Raw genomic sequence first — 19,200 nt, forward strand, 5'->3', positions numbered from 1 at the left:
CAGCCTGGACATTCCTCGCCCCAACACTGCACCGAGCCTGGACATTTCTCACTCCAACAATGCACAGAGCCTGGACATTTCTCCCTCCAACACTGCACCCAGCCTGGACATTTCTCCCACCAACACTCCACCCAGCCTGGACATTTCTCCCTCCAACACTGCACCCAGCCTGGACATTTCTCCCTTCAACACTGCACCCAGCCTGGGCATTTCTCCCTCCAACACTCCACCCAGCGTGGCTATTCCTCTCTCCAACACTGCACCCAACCTGGATATTCCTCCCTCCAACACTGCACAGATCCTGGACATTTCTCCCTGCTACACTGCACCCAGGCTGGATATTGCTTCCTCCAACACTGCACCCAGCCTGAACATTTCGCCCTCCAACACTGCTCACAGTCTGGAAATTTCTCCCTCCAACACTGCACCCAGCCTGGACATTTCTCCCTCCAACACTGCACCCAACCTGGACATTTCTCCCTCCAACACTGTATATTGCTACATCCAACACTGCACCCAGCCTGGACATTTCTCCTTCCAACACTGTACCCAGCCTGGACATTTCTCCATCCAACACTGCACCCAGCCTGGACATTTCTCCCTCCAACATACCATCCAGCCTGGATATTTCTCCCTCCAACACTGCACCCAGCCTGGACATTTCTCCCACCAACACTCCAGCAGCCTGGACATTCCTCTCTCCAACACTGCATCCAGCCTACACATTTCTCCCTCCAACACTGCACCCATCCTTGACATTTCTCCCTCCAATAATGCACCCAGCCTGTGCATTTCTCCTTCCAACACTGCACCCAGCCTGGACATTTCTCCCTCCAACACTCCACCCTGCGTGGCTATTCCTCTCTGCAACACTGCACCCAACCTGGATATTCCTCCCTCCAACACTGCACAGAGCCTGGACATTTCTCCCTGCAACACTGCACCCAGCCTGGATATTGCTTCCTCCAACACTGCACCCAGCCTGGACATTTCTCTTTCCAACATTGCACACAGCCTGAACAATTCTCCCTCCAACACTGCACCCAGCCTGGACATTTCTCCCGCCAACACTGTATATTGCTTCATCCAACACTGCACCCAGCCTGGACATTTCTCCTTCCAACACTGCACCCAGCCTGGACATTTCTCACTCCAATACTACCCCAGCGTGGCTATTCCTCTCTCCAACACTGCAGCCAACCTGGATATTCCTCCCTCCAACACTGCACAGAGCCTGGACATTTCTCCCTCCAACACTGCACAGAGCCTGGACATTTCTCCCTCCAACACTGCACCCAGCCTGGGCAATCCTCCCTCCAACACTGCACCCAGCCTGGAGATTCCTCCCTCCAACACTGCACCAAGCCTGGACATTTCTCCCTCCAACACTGCACCCAAACTGGACATTTCTCCCTCCAACAATGCACCCAGCCTGGACATTTCTCCCTCCAACATTCCACCCAGCCTGGATATTTCTCCCTCCAACACTGCACCCAGCCTGGACATTTCTCCCACCAACACTCCAGCAGCCTGGACATTCCTCTCTCCAACACTGCATCCAGCCTACACATTTCTCCCTCCAACACTGCACCCATCCTTGACATTTCTCCCTCCAATAATGCACCCAGCCTGTGCATTTCTCCTTCCAACACTGCACCCAGCCTGGACATTTCTCCCTCCAACACTCCACCCTGCGTGGCTATTCCTCTCTCCAACACTGCACCCAACCTGGATATTCCTCCCTCCAACACTGCACAGAGCCTGGACATTTCTCCCTGCAACACTGCACCCAGCCTGGATATTGCTTCCTCCAACACTGCACCCAGCCTGGACATTTCTCCTTCCAACATTGCACACAGCCTGAACAATTCTCCCTCCAACACTGCACCCAGCCTGGACATTTCTCCCGCCAACACTGTATATTGCTTCATCCAACACTGCACCCAGCCTGGACATTTCTCCTTCCAACACTGCACCCAGCCTGGACATTTCTCACTCCAATACTACCCCAGCGTGGCTATTCCTCTCTCCAACACTGCACCCAACCTGGATATTCCTCCCTCCAACACTGCACAGAGCCTGGACATTTCTCCCTCCAACACTGCACAGAGCCTGGACATTTCTCCCTCCAACACTGCACCCAGCCTGGGCAATCCTCCCTCCAACACTGCACCCAGCCTGGAGATTCCTCCCTCCAACACTGCACCAAGCTTGGACATTTCTCCCTCCAACACTGCACCCAAACTGGACATTTCTCCCTCCAACAATGCACCCAGCCTGGACATTTCTCCCTCCAACATTCCACCCAGCCTGGATATTTCTCCCTCCAACACTGCACCCAGCCTGGACATTTCTCCCACCAACACTCCACCCAGCCTGGACATTCCTCCCTCCAACACTGCATCCAGCCTACACATTTCTCCCTCCAACACTGCACAGAGCAAGGACATTTCTCCCTCCAACACTGAACCCATCCTGGACATTTCTCCCTCCAATACTGCACCCAGCCTGGGCATTTCTCCTTCCAACACTGAACCCAGCCTGGACATTTCTCCCTCCAACAGTCCACCCAGCGTGGCTATTCCTCTATAAAACACTGCAACCAACCTGGATATTCCTCCCTTCCACACAGCACCCAGCCTGGATATTGCTTCCTCCAACACTGCACCCAAACTGGACATTTCTCCCGCCATCACTGTATATTGCTTCATCCAGCACTGCACCCAGCCTGGACATTTCTCCCTCCAACACTGCACCCAGCCTGGACATTTCTCCCTCCAACAATGCACCCAGCCTCGACATTTCTCCCTCCAAAATTGCACCCAGCCTGGACATTTCTCACTCCAACACTCCACCCAGCCTGGACAGTCCTGCCTCCAACACTGCACCCAGCCTACACATTTCTCCCTCCAACACTGCACAGAACAAGGACATTGCTCCCTCCAACACTGCACCCAGCCAGGACATTTCTCCCTCCAACACTGCACCCAGCCTGGACATTTCTCCCTCCAACACTGCACCCAGCCAGGACATTTCTCCCTCCAACACTGCACCCAGCCTGGACATTTCTCCCTCCAACACTGCACCCAGCCTGGACATTTCTCCCGCCAACACTGTATATTGCTTCATCCAACACTGCACCCAGCCTGGACATTTCTCCTTCCAAAACTGCACCCAGCCTGAACATTTCTCACTCCAACACTGCTCACAGTCTGGAAATTTCTCCCTCCAACACTGCACCCAGCCTGGACATTTCTCCCTCCAACACTGCACCCAGCCTGGACATTTCTCCCTCCAGCACTCGACCCAGCCTGGACATTCCTCACTCCAACACTACACCCAGCCTGGACATTTCTCCCGCCAACACTGTATATTGCTACATCCAACACTGCACCCAGCCTGGACATTTCTCCTTCCAACACTGCACCCAGCCTGGACATTTCTCCATCCAACACTGCACCCAGCCTGGACATTTCTCCCTCCAACATACCATCCAGCGTGGCTATTCCTCTCTCCAACACTGCACCCAACCTGGATATTCCTCCCTCCAACACTGCACAGAGCCTGGACATTTCTCCCTCCAACACTGCACCCAGCCTGGGCAATCCTCCCTCCAACACTGCACCCAGCCTGGAGATTCCTCCCTCCAACACTGCACCCAGCCTGGACATTTCTCCCTCCAACACTGCACCCAAACTGGACATTTCTCCCTCCAACACTGCACCTAGCGTGGATATTTTTTCCTCCAACAACGCACCCAGACTGGACATTTCTCCGTTCAACACTGCACAGAGACTGGACATTCCTCCCTCCAAAACTGCACCCAGCCTCGACATTCTCCCTCCAACACTGCACCCAGCCTGGACTGGTCTCCGTCCAACACTGCACCCAGCCTGGAGATTCCTCCCTCCAACACTGGAGCCAGCCTGGACATTTATCCCTCCAACACTGCACCCAGCCTGAACATTCATCCCTCCAACACTGCACCCAGTGTGGATATTCTTTCCTCCAACAACGCACCCAGACTGGACATTTCTCCGTTCAACACTGCACAGAGACTGGACATTCCTCCCTCCAAAACTGCACCCAGCCTCGACATTCTCCCTCCAACACTGCACCCAGCCTGGACATTTCTCCCTCCAACACTGCAGAAAGCCTGGAAATTTCTCCCTCCAACACTGCACCCAGCCTGGACATTTTTCCCTCCAAAACTGCACCCAGCCTTGACATTCTCCCTCCAACACTGCACCCAGCCTGGGAAATCCTCCCTCCAACACTGCACCCAGCCTGGAGATTCCTCCCTCCAACACTGCACCCAGCCTGGACATTTCTCCCTCCAACACTGCACCCAAACTGGACATTTCTCCCTCCAACAATGCACCCAGCCTGGACATTTCTCCCTCCAACAATGCACCCAGCCTGGACATTTCTCCCTCCAACATTCCACCCAGCCTGGATATTTATCCCTCCAACACTGCACCCAGCCTGGACATTTCTCCCACCAACACTCCACCCAGCCTGGACATTCCTCCCTCCAACACTGCATCCAGCCTACAAATTTCTCCCTCCAACACTGCACAGAGCAAGGACATTTTTCCCTCCAACACTGCACAGAGCAAGGACATTTTTCCCTCCAACACTGAACCCATCCTGGACATTTCTCCCTTCAACACTGCACCCAGCTTGGGCATTTCTCCCTCCAACACTCCACCCAGCGTGGCTATTCCTCCCTCCAACACTGCACAGAGCCTGGACATTTCTCCCTGCTACACTGCACCCAGCCTGGCTATTGCTTCCTCCAACACTGCACCCAGCCTGGACATTTCTCCCGTCAACACTGTATATTGCTTCATCCAACACTGCACCCAGCCTGGACATTTCTCCTTCCAACACTGCACCCAGCCTGAACATTTCTCACTCCAACACTGCTCACAGTCTGGAAATTTCTCCCTACAACACTGCATCCAGCCTGGACATTTCTCCCTCCAACACTGCACCCAGCCTGGACATTTCTCCCTCCAACACTCGACCCAGCCTGGACATTCCTCACTCCAACACTACACCCAGCCTGGACATTTCTCCCGCCAACACTGTATATTGCTTCATCCAACACTGCACCCAGCCTGGACATTTCTCCTTCCAACACTGCACCCAGCCTGGACATTTCTCCTTCCAACACTGCACCCAGCCTGGACATTTCTCCCTCCAACATACCACCCAGCCTGGATATTTCTCCCTCCAACACTGCACCCAGCCTGGACATTTATCCCACCAACACTACATCCAGCCTACACATTTCTCCCTCCAACACTGCATCCAGCCTACACATTTCTCCCTCCAACACTGCACCCATCCTGGACATTTCTCCCTCCAATACTGCACCCAGCCTGTGCATTTCTCCTTCCAACACTGAACCCAGCCTGGACATTTCTCCCTCCAACACTCCACCCAGCGTGGCTATTCCTCTCTCCAACACAGCACCCAACCTGGATATTCCTCCCTCCAACACTGCACAGAGCCTGGACATTTCTCCCTCCAACACTGCACCCAGCCTGGGCAATCCTCCCTCCAACACTGCACACAGCCTGGAGATTCCTCCCTCCAACACTGCACCCAGCCTGGACATTTCACCCTCCAACACTGCACCCAAACTGGACATTTCTCCCTCCAACAATGCACCCAGCCTGGACATTTCTCCCTCCAACACTGCACCCAGCCTGGACATTTCTCCCGCCAACACTGTATATTGCTTCATCCAACACTGCACCCAGCCTGGACATTTCTCCTTTCAACACTGCACCCAGCGTGGACATTTCTCCCTCCAACACTACCCCAGCGTGGCTATTCCTCTCTCCAACACTGCACCCAACCTGGATTTTCCTCCCTCCAACACTGCACAGAGCCTGGACATTTCTCCATCCAACACTGCACCCAGCCTGGACATTTCTAGCCCCAACACTCCACCCAGCCTGGACATTTCTCCCTCCAAGACTCCACCCAGCCTGGACAAATCTCCCTCCAACACTGCACCCAGTCTGGACATTTCTCCCTCCAACACTGCACCCAGCCTGGACATTCCTCCCTCCAACACTGCACCCAGCCTGGCCATTTCTGACTCCAACACTGCACCCAGCCTGGATATTTCTCCAACAAACACTGCACCCAGCCTGGATATTTCTCACTCCAACACTGCACCCAGCCTGGACATTTTTCCCTCCAACACTGCACCCAGCCTGGAGATTCCTCCCTCCAACACTGCACCCAGCCTGGACATTTCTCCCTCCATCACTGCACCCAGCCTGGACATTTCTCCCTCCAACACTCCACCCAGCCTGGACATTCCTCCCTCCAACAGTGCATGCAGCCTTCACATTTCTCCCTCCAACACTGCACCCAGCCTGGACATTTCTCCCTGCTACACTGCACCCAGGCTGGATATTGCTTCCTCCAACACTGCACCCAGCCTGAACATTTCGCCCTCCAACACTGCTCACAGTCTGGAAATTTCTCCCTCCAACACTGCACCCAGCCTGGACATTTCTCCCTCCAACACTGCACCCAACCTGGACATTTCTCCCTCCAACACTGTATATTGCTACATCCAACACTGCACCCAGCCTGGACATTTCTCCTTCCAACACTGTACCCAGCCTGGACATTTCTCCATCCAACACTGCACCCAGCCTGGACATTTCTCCCTCCAACATACCATCCAGCCTGGATATTTCTCCCTCCAACACTGCACCCAGCCTGGACATTTCTCCCACCAACACTCCAGCAGCCTGGACATTCCTCTCTCCAACACTGCATCCAGCCTACACATTTCTCCCTCCAACACTGCACCCATCCTTGACATTTCTCCCTCCAATAATGCACCCAGCCTGTGCATTTCTCCTTCCAACACTGCACCCAGCCTGGACATTTCTCCCTCCAACACTCCACCCTGCGTGGCTATTCCTCTCTCCAACACTGCACCCAACCTGGATATTCCTCCCTCCAACACTGCACAGAGCCTGGACATTTCTCCCTGCAACACTGCACCCAGCCTGGATATTGCTTCCTCCAACACTGCACCCAGCCTGGACATTTCTCTTTCCAACATTGCACACAGCCTGAACAATTCTCCCTCCAACACTGCACCCAGCCTGGACATTTCTCCCGCCAACACTGTATATTGCTTCATCCAACACTGCACCCAGCCTGGACATTTCTCCTTCCAACACTGCACCCAGCCTGGACATTTCTCACTCCAATACTACCCCAGCGTGGCTATTCCTCTCTCCAACACTGCAGCCAACCTGGATATTCCTCCCTCCAACACTGCACAGAGCCTGGACATTTCTCCCTCCAACACTGCACAGAGCCTGGACATTTCTCCCTCCAACACTGCACCCAGCCTGGGCAATCCTCCCTCCAACACTGCACCCAGCCTGGAGATTCCTCCCTCCAACACTGCACCAAGCCTGGACATTTCTCCCTCCAACACTGCACCCAAACTGGACATTTCTCCCTCCAACAATGCACCCAGCCTGGACATTTCTCCCTCCAACATTCCACCCAGCCTGGATATTTCTCCCTCCAACACTGCACCCAGCCTGGACATTTCTCCCACCAACACTCCACCCAGCCTGGACATTCCTCCCTCCAACACTGCATCCATCCTACACATTTCTCCCTCCAACACTGCACAGAGCAAGGACATTTCTCCCTCCAACACTGAACCCATCCTGGACATTTCTCCCTCCAATACTGCACCCAGCCTGGGCATTTCTCCTTCCAACACTGAACCCAGCCTGGACATTTCTCCCTCCAACAGTCCACCCAGCGTGGCTATTCCTCTATAAAACACTGCAACCAACCTGGATATTCCTCCCTTCCACACAGCACCCAGCCTGGATATTGCTTCCTCCAACACTGCACCCAAACTGGACATTTCTCCCGCCATCACTGTATATTGCTTCATCCAGCACTGCACCCAGCCTGGACATTTCTCCCTCCAACACTGCACCCAGCCTGGACATTTCTCCCTCCAACAATGCACCCAGCCTCGACATTTCTCCCTCCAAAATTGCACCCAGCCTGGACATTTCTCACTCCAACACTCCACCCAGCCTGGACAGTCCTGCCTCCAACACTGCACCCAGCCTACACATTTCTCCCTCCAACACTGCACAGAACAAGGACATTGCTCCCTCCAACACTGCACCCAGCCAGGACATTTCTCCCTCCAACACTGCACCCAGCCTGGACATTTCTCCCTCCAACACTGCACCCAGCCAGGACATTTCTCCCTCCAACACTGCACCCAGCCTGGACATTTCTCCCTCCAACACTGCACCCAGCCTGGACATTTCTCCCTCCAACACTGCACCCAGCCTGGACATTTCTCCCTCCAACACTGCACCCAGCCTGGACATTTCTCCCTCCAACACTGCACCCAGCCTGGACATTTCTCCCTCCAACACTGCACCCAGCCTGGACATTTCTCCCTCCAACACTGCACCCAGCCTGGACATTTCTCCCTCCAACACTGCACCCAGCCTGGACATTTATCCCTCCAACACTGCACCCAGCCTGGACATTTCTCCGTCCAACACTGCACCCAGCCTGGACATTTCTCCCTCCAACACTGCACCCAGCCAGGACATTTCTCCCTCCAACACTGCACCCAGCCTGGACATTTCTCCCTGCAACACTGCACCCAGCCTGGACATTTCTCCCTGCAACACTGCACCCAGCCTGGACATTTATCCCTCCAACACTGCACCCAGCCTGGACATTTCTCCCTCCAACACTGCACCCAGCCTGGACATTTCTCCCTCCAACACTGCACCCAGCCTGGACATTTATCCCTCCAACACTGCACCCAGCCTGGACATTTCTCCGTCCAACACTGCACCCAGCCTGGGCATTTCTCCCTCCAACACTGCACCCAGCCAGGACATTTCTCCCTCCAACACTGCACTCAGCCTGGACATTTCTCCCTCCAACACTGCAACCAGCCTGGACATTTCTCCCTGCAACACTGCACCCAGCCTGGACATTTCTCCCTCCAACACTGCACCCAGCCTGGACATTTCTCCCTCCAACACTGCACCCAGCCTGGACATTTCTCCCTCCAACACTGCACCCAGCCTGGACATTTCTCCCTCCAACACTGCACCCAGCCTGGACATTTCTCCCTCCAACACTGCACCCAGCCTGGACATTTCTCCCTCCAACACTGCACCCAGCCTGGACATTTCTCCCTCCAACACTGCACCCAGCCAGGACATTTCTCCCTCCAACACTGCACTCAGCCTGGACATTTCTCCCTCCAACACTGCACCCAGCCTGGACATTTATCCCTCCAACACTGCACCCAGCCTGGACATTTCTCCCTCCAACACTGCACCCAGCATGGACATTTCTCCCTCCAACACTGCACCCAGCCAGGACATTTCTCCCTCCAACACTGCACCCAGCCTGGACATTTCTCCCTCCAACACTGCACCCAGCCTGGACATTTCTCCCTCCAACACTGCACCCAGCCTGGACATTTCTCCCTCCAACACTGCACCCAGCCTGGACATTTCTCCCTCCAACACTGCACCCAGCCTGGACATTTCTCCCTCCAACACTGCACCCAGCCTGGACATTTCTCCCTCCAACACTGCACCCAGCCTGGACATTTCTCCCTCCAACACTGCACCCAGCCTGGACATTTCTCCCTCCAACACTGCACCCAGCCTGGACATTTCTCCCTCCAACACTGCACCCAGCCAGGACATTTCTCCCTCCAACACTGCACTCAGCCTGGACATTTCTCCCTCCAACACTGCACCCAGCCTGGACATTTCTCCCTCCAACACTGCACCCAGCCTGGACATTTCTCCCTCCAACTCTGCACCCAGCCTGGACATTTCTCCCTCCAACACTGCACCCAGCCTGGACATTTCTCCTTCCAACACTGCACCCAGCCTGGACATTTCTCCTTCCAACACTGCACCCAGCCTGGACATTTCTCCCTCCAACATACCACCCAGCCTGGATATTTCTCCCTCCAACACTGCACCCAGCCTGGACATTTCTCCCACCAACACTACACCCAGCCTGGACATTCCTCCCTCCAACACAGCATCCAGCCTACACATTTCTCCCTCCAACACTGCACCCATCCTGGACATTTCTCCTTCCAATACTGCACCCAGCCTGTGCATTTCTCCTTCCAACACTGAACCCAGCCTGGACATTTCTCCCTCCAACACTCCACCCAGCGTGGCTATTCCTCTCTCCAACACTGCACCCAACCTGGATATTCCTCCCTCCAACACTGCACAGAGCCTGGACATTTCTCCCTCCAACACTGCACCCAGCCTGGGCAATCCTCCCTCCAACACTGCACACAGCCTGGAGATTCCTCCCTCCAACACTGCACCCAGCCTGGACATTTCTCCCTCCAACACTGCACCCAAACTGGACATTTCTCCCTCCAACAATGCACCCAGCCTGGACATTTCTCCCTCCAACACTGCACCCAGCCTGGACATTTCTCCCGCCAACACTGTATATTGCTTCATCCAACACTGCACCCAGCCTGGACATTTCTCCTTTCAACACTGCACCCAGCGTGGACATTTCTCCCTCCAACACTACCCCAGCGTGGCTATTCCTCTCTCCAACACTGCACCCAACCTGGATTTTCCTCCCTCCAACACTGCACAGAGCCTGGACATTTCTCCATCCAACACTGCACCCAGCCTGGACATTTCTAGCCCCAACACTCCACCCAGCCTGGACATTTCTCCCTCCAAGACTCCACCCAGCCTGGACAAATCTCCCTCCAACACTGCACCCAGTCTGGACATTTCTCCCTCCAACACTGCACCCAGCCAGGACATTTCTCCCTCCAACACTACACTCAGCCTGGACATTTCTCCCTGCAACACTGCACCCAGCCTGGACATTTCTCCCTGCAACACTGCACCCAGCCTGGACATTTATCCCTCCAACACTGCACCCAGCCTGGACATTTCTCCCTCCAACACTGCACCCAGCCTGGACATTTCTCCCTCCAACACTGCACCCAGCCTGGACATTTATCCCTCCAACACTGCACCCAGCCTGGACATTTCTCCGTCCAACACTGCACCAGCCTGGGCATTTCTCCCTCCAACACTGCACCCAGCCAGGACATTTCTCCCTCCAACACTGCACTCAGACTGGACATTTCTCCCTCCAACACTGCAACCAGCCTGGACATTTCTCCCTGCAACACTGCACCCAGCCTGGACATTTATCCCTCCAACACTGCACCCAGCCTGGACATTTCTCCCTCCAACACTGCACCCAGCCTGGACATTTCTCCCTCCAACACTGCACCCAGCCTGGACATTTATCCCTCCAACACTGCACCCAGCCTGGACATTTCTCCCTCCAACACTGCACCCAGCCTTTACATTTCTCCCTCCAACACTGCACCCAGCCAGGACATTTCTCCCTCCAACACTGCACTCAGCCTGGACATTTCTCCCTCCAACACTGCACCCAGCCTGGACATTTATCCCTCCAACACTGCACCCAGCCTGGACATTTCTCCCTCCAACACTGCACCCAGCATGGACATTTCTCCCTCCAACACTGCACCCAGCCAGGACATTTCTCCCTCCAACACTGCACCCAGCCTGGACATTTCTCCCTCCAACACTGCACCCAGCCTGGACATTTCTCCCTCCAACACTGCACCCAGCCTGGACATTTCTCCCTCCAACACTGCACCCAGCCTGGACATTTCTCCCTCCAACACTGCACCCAGCCTGGACATTTCTCCCTCCAACACTGCACCCAGCCTGGACATTTCTCCCTCCAACACTGCACCCAGCCTGGACATTTCTCCCTCCAACACTGCACCCAGCCTGGACATTTCTCCCTCCAACACTGCACCCAGCCAGGACATTTCTCCCTCCAACACTGCACTCAGCCTGGACATTTCTCCCTCCAACATTGCACCCAGCCAGGACATTTCTCCCTCCAACACTGCACCCAGCCTGGACATTTCTCCCTCCAACACTGCACCCAGCCTGGACATTTCTCCCTCCAACACTGCACCCAGCCTGGACATTTCTCCCTCCAACTCTGCACCCAGCCTGGACATTTCTCCCTCCAACACTGCACCCAGCCTGGACATTTCTCCTTCCAACACTGCACCCAGCCTGGACATTTCTCCTTCCAACACTGCACCCAGCCTGGACATTTCTCCCTCCAACATACCACCCAGCCTGGATATTTCTCCCTCCAACACTGCACCCAGCCTGGACATTTCTCCCACCAACACTACACCCAGCCTGGACATTCCTCCCTCCAACACAGCATCCAGCCTACACATTTCTCCCTCCAACACTGCACCCATCCTGGACATTTCTCCCTCCAATACTGCACCCAGCCTGTGCATTTCTCCTTCCAACACTGAACCCAGCCTGGACATTTCTCCCACCAACACTCCACCCAGCGTGGCTATTCCTCTCTCCAACACTGCACCCAACCTGGATATTCCTCCCTCCAACACTGCACAGAGCCTGGACATTTCTCCCTCCAACACTGCACCCAGCCTGGGCAATGCTCCCTCCAACACTGCACACAGCCTGGAGATTCCTCCCTCCAACACTGCACCCAGCCTGGACATTTCTCCCTCCAACACTGCACCCAAACAGGACATTTCTCCCTCCAACAATGCACCCAGCCTGGACATTTCTCCCTAAAACACTGCACCCAGCCTGGACATTTCTCCCGCCAACACTGTATATTGCTTCATCCAACACTGCACCCAGCCTGGACATTTCTCCTTTCAACACTGCACCCAGCGTGGACATTTCTCCCTCCAACACTACCCCAGCGTGGCTATTCCTCTCTCCAACACTGCACCCAACCTGGATTTTCCTCCCTCCAACACTGCACAGAGCCTGGACATTTCTCCATCCAACACTGCACCCAGCCTGGACATTTCTAGCCCCAACACTCCACCCAGCCTGGACATTTCTCCCTCCAAGACTCCACCCAGCCTGGACAAATCTCCCTCCAACACTGCACCCAGTCTGGACATTTCTCCCTCCAACACTGCACCCAGCCTGGACATTCCTCCCTCCAACACTGCACCCAGCCTGGACATTCCTCCCTCCAACACTGCACCCAGCCTGGCCATTTCTGACTCCAACACTGCACCCAGCCTGGATATTTCTCCAACAAACACTGCACCCAGCCTGGATATTTCTCACTCCAACACTGCACCCAGCCTGGACATTTTTCCTTCCAACACTGCACCCAGCCTGGAGATTCCTCCCTCCAACACTGCACCCAGCCTGGACATTTCTCCCTCCATCACTGCACCCAGCCTGGACATTTCTCCCTCCAACACTCCACCCAGCCTGGACATTCCTCCCTCCAACAGTGCATGCAGCCTTCACATTTCTCCCTCCAACACTGCACCCAGCCTGGACATTTCTCACTCCAACACTGCACCCAGCCTGGACATTTCTCGCCCCAACACTGCACCCAGCCTGGACATTTCTCCCTCCAACACTCCACCCAGCCTGGACATTCCTCCCTCCAACAGTGCATGCAGCCTTCACATTTCTCCCTCCAACACTGCACCCAGCCTGGACATTTCTCCCTCCAACACTGCACCCAGCCTGGACATTTCTCCCTCCAACACTGCACCCAGCCTGGACATTTCTCCCACCAACACTCCACCCAGCCTGGACATTTCTCCCTCCAACACTGCACCCAGCCTGGACATTTCTCCCTTCAACACTGCACCCAGCCTGGGCATTTCTCCCTCCAACACTCCACCCAGCGTGGCTATTCCTCTCTCCAACACTGCACCCAACCTGGATATTCCTCCCTCCAACACTGCACAGAGCCTGGACATTTCTCCCTGCTACACTGCACCCAGGCTGGATATTGCTTCCTCCAACACTGCACCCAGCCTGAACATTTCGCCCTCCAACACTGCTCACAGTCTGGAAATTTCTCCCTCCAACACTGCACCCAGCCTGGACATTTCTCCCTCCAACACTGCACCCAGCCTGGACATTTCTCCCTCCAACACTCGACCCAGCCTGGACATTCCTCACTCCAACACTACACCCAGCCTGGACATTTCTCCCGCCAACACTGTATATTACTACATCCAACACTGCACCCAGCCTGGACATTTCTCCTTCCAACACTGTACCCAGCCTAGACATTTCTCCATCCAACACTGCACCCAGCCTGGACATTTCTCCCTCCAACATACCATCCAGCCTGGATATTTCTCCCTCCAACACTGCACCCAGCCTGGACATTTCTCCCACCAACACTCCAGCAGCCTGGACATTCCTCTCTCCAACACTGCATCCAGCCTACACATTTCTCCCTCCAACACTGCACCCATCCTTGACATTTCTCCCTCCAATAATGCACCCAGCCTGTGCATTTCTCCTTCCAACACTGCACCCAGCCTGGACATTTCTCCCTCCAACACTCCACCCTGCGTGGCTATTCATCTCTCCAACACTGCACCCAACCTGGATATTCCTCCCTCCAACACTGCACAGAGCCTGGACATTTCTCCCTGCAACACTGCACCCAGCCTGGATATTGCTTCCTCCAACACTGCACCCAGCCTGGACATTTCTCCTTCCAACATTGCACACAGCCTGAACAATTCTCCCTCCAACACTGCACCCAGCCTGGACATTTCTCCCGCCAACACTGTATATTGCTTCATCCAACACTGCACCCAGCCTGGACATTTCTCCTTCCAACACTGCACCCAGCCTGGACATTTCTCACTCCAACACTGCACCCAGCATGGACATTTCTCCCTCCAACACTGCACCCAGCCAGGACATTTCTCCCTCCAACACTGCACCCAGCCTGAACATTTCTCCCTCCAACACTGCACCCAGCCTGGACATTTCTCCCTCCAACACTGCACCCAGCCTGGACATTTCTCCCTCCAACACTGCACCCAGCCTGGACATTTCTCCCTCCAACACTGCACCCAGCCTGGACATTTCTCCCTCCAACACTGCACCCAGCCTGGACATTTCTCCCTCCAACACTGCACCCAGCCTGGACATTTCTCCCTCCAACACTGCACCCAGCCTGGACATTTCTCCCTCCAACACTGCACCCAGCCAGGACATTTCTCCCTCCAACACTGCACTCAGCCTGGACATTTCTCCCTCCAACATTGCACCCAGCCAGGACATTTCTCCCTCCAACACTGCACCCAGCCTGGACATTTCTCCCTCCAACACTGCACCCAGCCTGGACATTTCTCCCTCCAACACTGCACCCAGCCTGGACATTTCTCCCTCCAACTCTGCACCCAGCCTGGACATTTCTCCCTCCAACACTGCACCCAGCCTGGACATTTCTCCTTCCAACACTGCACCCAGCCTGGACATTTCTCCTTCCAACACTGCACCCAGCCTGGACATTTCTCCCTCCAACATACCACCCAGCCTGGATATTTCTCCCTCCAACACTGCACCCAGCCTGGACATTTCTCCCACCAACACTACACCCAGCCTGGACATTCCTCCCTCCAACACAGCATCCAGCCTACACATTTCTCCCTCCAACACTGCACCCATCCTGGACATTTCTCCCTCCAATACTGCACCCAGCCTGTGCATTTCTCCTTCCAACACTGAACCCAGCCTGGACATTTCTCCCACCAACACTCCACCCAGCGTGGCTATTCCTCTCTCCAACACTGCACCCAACCTGGATATTCCTCCCTCCAACACTGCACAGAGCCTGGACATTTCTCCCTCCAACACTGCACCCAGCCTGGGCAATGCTCCCTCCAACACTGCACACAGCCTGGAGATTCCTCCCTCCAACACTGCACCCAGCCTGGACATTTCTCCCTCCAACACTGCACCCAAACAGGACATTTCTCCCTCCAACAATGCACCCAGCCTGGACATTTCTCCCTAAAACACTGCACCCAGCCTGGACATTTCTCCCGCCAACACTGTATATTGCTTCATCCAACACTGCACCCAGCCTGGACATTTCTCCTTTCAACACTGCACCCAGCGTGGACATTTCTCCCTCCAACACTACCCCAGCGTGGCTATTCCTCTCTCCAACACTGCACCCAACCTGGATTTTCCTCCCTCCAACACTGCACAGAGCCTGGACATTTCTCCATCCAACACTGCACCCAGCCTGGACATTTCTAGCCCCAACACTCCACCCAGCCTGGACATTTCTCCCTCCAAGACTCCACCCAGCCTGGACAAATCTCCCTCCAACACTGCACCCAGTCTGGACATTTCTCCCTCCAACACTGCACCCAGCCTGGACATTCCTCCCTCCAACACTGCACCCAGCCTGGACATTCCTCCCTCCAACACTGCACCCAGCCTGGCCATTTCTGACTCCAACACTGCACCCAGCCTGGATATTTCTCCAACAAACACTGCACCCAGCCTGGATATTTCTCACTCCAACACTGCACCCAGCCTGGACATTTTTCCTTCCAACACTGCACCCAGCCTGGAGATTCCTCCCTCCAACACTGCACCCAGCCTGGACATTTCTCCCTCCATCACTGCACCCAGCCTGGACATTTCTCCCTCCAACACTCCACCCAGCCTGGACATTCCTCCCTCCAACAGTGCATGCAGCCTTCACATTTCTCCCTCCAACACTGCACCCAGCCTGGACATTTCTCACTCCAACACTGCACCCAGCCTGGACATTTCTCGCCCCAACACTGCACCCAGCCTGGACATTTCTCCCTCCAACACTCCACCCAGCCTGGACATTCCTCCCTCCAACAGTGCATGCAGCCTTCACATTTCTCCCTCCAACACTGCACCCAGCCTGGACATTTCTCCCTCCAACACTGCACCCAGCCTGGACATTTCTCCCTCCAACACTGCACCCAGCCTGGACATTTCTCCCACCAACACTCCACCCAGCCTGGACATTTCTCCCTCCAACACTGCACCCAGCCTGGACATTTCTCCCTTCAACACTGCACCCAGCCTGGGCATTTCTCCCTCCAACACTCCACCCAGCGTGGCTATTCCTCTCTCCAACACTGCACCCAACCTGGATATTCCTCCCTCCAACACTGCACAGAGCCTGGACATTTCTCCCTGCTACACTGCACCCAGGCTGGATATTGCTTCCTCCAACACTGCACCCAGCCTGAACATTTCGCCCTCCAACACTGCTCACAGTCTGGAAATTTCTCCCTCCAACACTGCACCCAGCCTGGACATTTCTCCCTCCAACACTGCACCCAGCCTGGACATTTCTCCCTCCAACACTCGACCCAGCCTGGACATTCCTCACTCCAACACTACACCCAGCCTGGACATTTCTCCCGCCAACACTGTATATTACTACATCCAACACTGCACCCAGCCTGGACATTTCTCCTTCCAACACTGTACCCAGCCTAGACATTTCTCCATCCAACACTGCACCCAGCCTGGACATTTCTCCCTCCAACATACCATCCAGCCTGGATATTTCTCCCTCCAACACTGCACCCAGCCTGGACATTTCTCCCACCAACACTCCAGCAGCCTGGACATTCCTCTCTCCAACACTGCATCCAGCCTACACATTTCTCCCTCCAACACTGCACCCATCCTTGACATTTCTCCCTCCAATAATGCACCCAGCCTGTGCATTTCTCCTTCCAACACTGCACCCAGCCTGGACATTTCTCCCTCCAACACTCCACCCTGCGTGGCTATTCATCTCTCCAACACTGCACCCAACCTGGATATTCCTCCCTCCAACACTGCACAGAGCCTGGACATTTCTCCCTGCAACACTGCACCCAGCCTGGATATTGCTTCCTCCAACACTGCACCCAGCCTGGACATTTCTCCTTCCAACATTGCACACAGCCTGAACAATTCTCCCTCCAACACTGCACCCAGCCTGGACATTTCTCCCGCCAACACTGTATATTGCTTCATCCAACACTGCACCCAGCCTGGACATTTCTCCTTCCAACACTGCACCCAGCCTGGACATTTCTCACTCCAATACTACCCCAGCGTGGCTATTCCTCTCTCCAACACTGCAGCCAACCTGGATATTCCTCCCTCCAACACTGCACAGAGCCTGGACATTTCTCCCTCCAACACTGCACAGAGCCTGGACATTTCTCCCTCCAACACTGCACCCAGCCTGGGCAATCCTCCCTCCAATACTGCACCCAGCCTGGAGATTCCTCCCTCCAACACTGCACCAAGCCTGGACATTTCTCCCTCCAACACTGCACCCAAACTGGACATTTCTCCCTCCAACAATGCACCCAGCCTGGACATTTCTCCCTCCAACATTCCACCCAGCCTGGATATTTCTCCCTCCAACACTGCACCCAGCCTGGACATTTCTCCCACCAACACTCCACCCAGCCTGGACATTCCTCCCTCCAACACTGCATCCAGCCTACACATTTCTCCCTCCAACACTGCACAGAGCAAGGACATTTCTCCCTCCAACACTGAACCCATCCTGGACATTTCTCCCTCCAATACTGCACCCAGCCTGGGCATTTCTCCTTCCAACACTGAACCCAGCCTGGACATTTCTCCCTCCAAGAGTCCACCCAGCGTGGCTATTCCTCTATAAAACACTGCAACCAACCTGGATATTCCTCCCTTCCACACAGCACCCAGCCTGGATATTGCTTCCTCCAACACTGCACCCAAACTGGACATTTCTCCCGCCATCACTGTATATTGCTTCATCCAGCACTGCACCCAGCCTGGACATTTCTCCCTCCAACACTGCACCCAGCCTGGACATTTCTCCCTCCAACAATGCACCCAGCCTCGACATTTCTCCCTCCAAAATTGCACCCAGCCTGGACATTTCTCACTCCAACACTCCACCCAGCCTGGACATTCCTGCCTCCAACACTGCACCCAGCCTACACATTTCTCCCTCCAACACTGCACAGAACAAGGACATTGCTCCCTCCAACACTGCACCCAGCCAGGACATTTCTCCCTCCAACACTGCACCCAGCCTGGACATTTCTCCCTCCAACACTGCACCCAGCCTGGACATTTCTCCCTCCAACACTGCACCCAGCCTGGACATTTATCCCTCCAACACTGCACCCAGCCTGGACATTTATCCCTCCAACACTGCACCCAGCCTGGACATTTCTCCCTCCAACACTGCACC

General features: G+C 55.0%; 1 protein-coding gene across 1 annotated transcript in view; it reads left to right on the forward strand.

The window, feature by feature from the left end:
- LOC138750842 (mucin-2-like) overlaps positions 1–18,196 on the forward strand; it is a gene marked incomplete at its 3' end in the record, with an annotated part of 68,113 nt that extends 49,917 nt beyond the window's left edge. Inside the window, exons 23-26 of the mRNA XM_069912979.1 lie at positions 3,828–4,114; positions 4,485–4,839; positions 13,893–14,732; positions 17,125–18,196. Coding sequence (XP_069769080.1) covers positions 3,828–4,114; positions 4,485–4,839; positions 13,893–14,732; positions 17,125–18,196 — 2,554 coding nt within the window. The remainder of the gene's footprint in view (positions 1–3,827; positions 4,115–4,484; positions 4,840–13,892; positions 14,733–17,124) is intronic.
- Between the last annotated feature and the right edge of the window lie 1,004 nt (positions 18,197–19,200).

Source organism: Narcine bancroftii, unplaced genomic scaffold, assembly GCF_036971445.1.
Source record: "Narcine bancroftii isolate sNarBan1 unplaced genomic scaffold, sNarBan1.hap1 Scaffold_282, whole genome shotgun sequence".
Taxonomy (NCBI): domain Eukaryota; kingdom Metazoa; phylum Chordata; class Chondrichthyes; order Torpediniformes; family Narcinidae; genus Narcine; species Narcine bancroftii.